At 53.0% G+C, this 3,116-nt stretch overlaps 1 protein-coding gene across 1 annotated transcript in view; it reads left to right on the top strand.

Annotated features, from left to right (window-relative positions):
* LOC107112418 (caspase-1-like) overlaps positions 1–3,116 on the top strand; it is a 16,995-nt gene that overhangs the window by 7,459 nt on the left and 6,420 nt on the right. The window contains exons 4-5 of the mRNA XM_015413547.1: positions 474–653; positions 1,203–1,437. Of these exons, the coding sequence (XP_015269033.1) occupies positions 474–653; positions 1,203–1,437 (415 nt within the window). The remainder of the gene's footprint in view (positions 1–473; positions 654–1,202; positions 1,438–3,116) is intronic.

The raw sequence follows: 3,116 nt of genomic DNA, 5'->3' as shown, positions 1-3,116 counted from the left end.
GGATTTAAATATTATCACTGGCTAACATCTGTGCACCTAGCTGCTCCGAGGCATAAGAACAGAGGAACAGAGTAAGAAACATTGGCCAACCATCCTACGCCACTCCCGCCTATTTTTAAATCTTTACACTCAAAAAGTCACCCTTCCCGTATCTAAGATTTGCAGTGATGGTCTCAGCTGTAGATACTGTATCTCGTAAGTGCATTGACAGCACATTCCTTTTTAACATTTTGCCTCTTAAGCAGCCATTCCTGACAAGACAGCCGTGCCCTTCCTGCTGTGATTGCTGTGATTTAGCACTTTGCAAAGGTGCTAAATTTTAAGAGGAACTCTGGCTCTTCGCTCTACAAAGAGAGAACTGATCCCAGGAAACCAGGGGATTTGCATGATTCCTCTTTGGTCCAAAATGACCGTGTACTGCTATCCCTTCTTCTGCAAGCCTGGCTTAGTGTCATTCCCCTGCTTCCCAACAGATCTATCCTATCAGGGACTTGAAGAGACGCACCCGCTTGGCCTTGATCATCTGCAACATAGACTTTGAGTCTGCCTGCTTCTCCAGGAGGGATGGAGCCGAAGTGGACAAAGCAGGGATGGAGCGCCTCCTGACAGGCCTGGGGTACAAAGTGGAATCGCATACCAATTTATGCTCAGAGGTAGGCAGGGGACTTGGAAGGTTGGGGTTGCCAGTTGATTTACATTGCAGTGTCTCTTGTTCTTTCGGCAGCTGCCAAGCAGGCACAGAGAGGAACAGTTGACCTTCCTCAGGGCCAGGACCCTGCTGCAGATCTGGGGACTCTCCACAGCTTCTTTTTAAGGCCAAGTGACACATCTGGAGTTTCCCAGTCTTCAGCATCCTGTAAAATGTGACCTAGCATGGCAGGATTTGTATGGGAAGGACAATCCGATTCATAGTGAGAATCAGAGGTCAACGAAATGTTTTTTTTTTAATCAAAAGGGAAACAATTACAGTCAGTTTAGTGGCCCACGAGTTCCAATAGCACATGGAAGTCAGGGCTACTGTGGGAGAAGAACAACCTGCCGCCAGTAGAGAAGAGCTGTAAGAAGGGGAGAGGGGCATTCAGGCAGTGATCCTTAGTGGGGAAATAAAAGAAGAAGAGCACTGAGGCGCCCCAGTTGTCCTGTCAATGCACGGTTGCCTGTCGGTTCAAGACTGACAGGACCTCCTGTCTTGTTGCTTACAGGAAATGGCCGATCGTTTAAGAAAGTTTGCTGCTCGGAAGGAACACGAGGCCTCCGACAGCACCTTTGTGGTGCTCATGTCTCACGGCCTGCGGGCCGGCCTGTGTGGAGTGAAGAGCCAGGGCGAGAACTCTGACATCCTGTCCCATGACACCATCTACTCCATCCTCAACAACAAGAACTGCCCAGCTCTGAGGGATAAGCCCAAAGTGATCATCATCCAAGCGTGCCGTGGGGGTACGTTTTTCACAGAATTTAAGGGGGAAGCAAAAAAGTTCCATGCACGATGGTGGGAGGAGGAATGGTTCCCTTGTTGGCACAGTAGGTCTTGTAAGGAAGGCAACTTTTTTGCCTGTCTCTGGCTGCTGCCACACGGGACAGCTGAAACGCGGCTAAGCAGAGCCGCACCGAACTTGAGACGCCGCGGCGGGATCCCACGGATCCCCTCAGCCGCGGCGCATCGCTCCCCGGCATGATCAGATGCCGGGGAGGAAAGTCCGATGGGAGGAGGAGGCTGCCGAACTGCGCATGCTCGAGCATGCGCAGTACGGCCGGGGGCCAGGATGCGGCAGCGCAAGGACGCGCTGCCCGATCCCACGGCCCGGCTTGCAGCGCTGGAAGGGCTACAACCACCTAGGTAGGTGGTTCTTTTTTACAGCGCGGTATCGCCGTTTGGGACGGAACAGGGACGGGCAGGCAACGATTCCCAGATGTTGCCGTGGGATCGTGCCCGTTTGCTCCGCCCCCATTCCATCCTGCTCCCGGCCCAAAAGGCCTCGTATGGACAGGACCTCTGTTCCTCTGCTTGATCGGCAGATATTTCAAGCTGTTCATGTTTATCTCTGGGCTGTGCAAGATTTCCCTTCGCTGATTTCTGTAGATCAGATTGCTGTCAAACGTACAGAGACAGGACGAGCAGATTTTTCTTCTGGTCACTTGGCAATCCCGTCATGAAACATAGCATTGATCCTCGCCCGTTTTCTGCACCGGCTTTATGCCTTAGAAAGTTTCAGCACCTTCTGGTTACAGCGTGAAATACCACTGTTCTTCACAAGAAGCACTTACAAGCGTGGATGTCATGCAGAATTAATAACTCTTAAACTGAGCTGTAAATCAGCAGCAAAGTCATAAAACAGCCACCGTGCAAAAATATTTATTTGTTAACTTCATTTGCAATCGTTAATGTGAACTGTAAGGGGCCAGGTCTATCTCGCAGGTGGTGTTAATTGGCCCCTTGGCCTACACAGCTCTTATCACCTTCAGGGCCAAAGTAATGAGCTTCTCATGAGAACCTGCAGGGAAGAGCTAGGGGTGATGAGGTAATCTTTCTAGAGGCTTCTCCTGAAGGTGTGTCCTGATTGGATGTCACCATTGCCTGCTGTGCAGGGCTCAAAAACTATATTTAAGCTAAGGCCCTGAAGAGAAGAGGCTAGCTTGGATTCTGATGGACTGGAGCAGGGGTGGCGAACAAGTTCGACAAAAAGAGCCAAAATTTTAAACTGTGAGAGTCAGAGAGCCACACCACGCAGTGACCTGCCAAAACAGACAAACACTCACACAAAAGCATATACTTTTAACAATGACGCCCCGAGGAACTCCCCACACCCTGACCTACCGGCCGACGCCAGCGCCGAAGACCGGGAGAGGGAGGCAGCGCCCCAACACCGAACCTCCCCAGAAGACGCCCGGCTGCACGAGACGACCGCAGGACGCGCTCGGGCGCGGGGGCGAGAGCCCCGGCCCAAGACGCGTGACAGAAGCTGCGACAGGGGAGCAGGGCCGGCGGCGCGGCCTCAACGGCGACCGGATGACAGGGAGCGCGTGTCCGGTGGGCGTCTACCCGGCGGCGCGCGTCTCCTCTGTTAAAGGGGGGGCGGGGCCGGGAGTGGAAGAGTGGTGTGGCGTGGGAGGGGGGA

Source organism: Gekko japonicus, unplaced genomic scaffold (assembly GCF_001447785.1).
Source record: "Gekko japonicus isolate JY-2015 unplaced genomic scaffold, Gekko_japonicus_V1.1 scaffold250, whole genome shotgun sequence".
Lineage (NCBI taxonomy): Eukaryota > Metazoa > Chordata > Lepidosauria > Squamata > Gekkonidae > Gekko > Gekko japonicus.
Note: the sequence above shows the minus strand (reverse complement) of the source record. Positions and strands in the feature narration are given on the sequence as shown.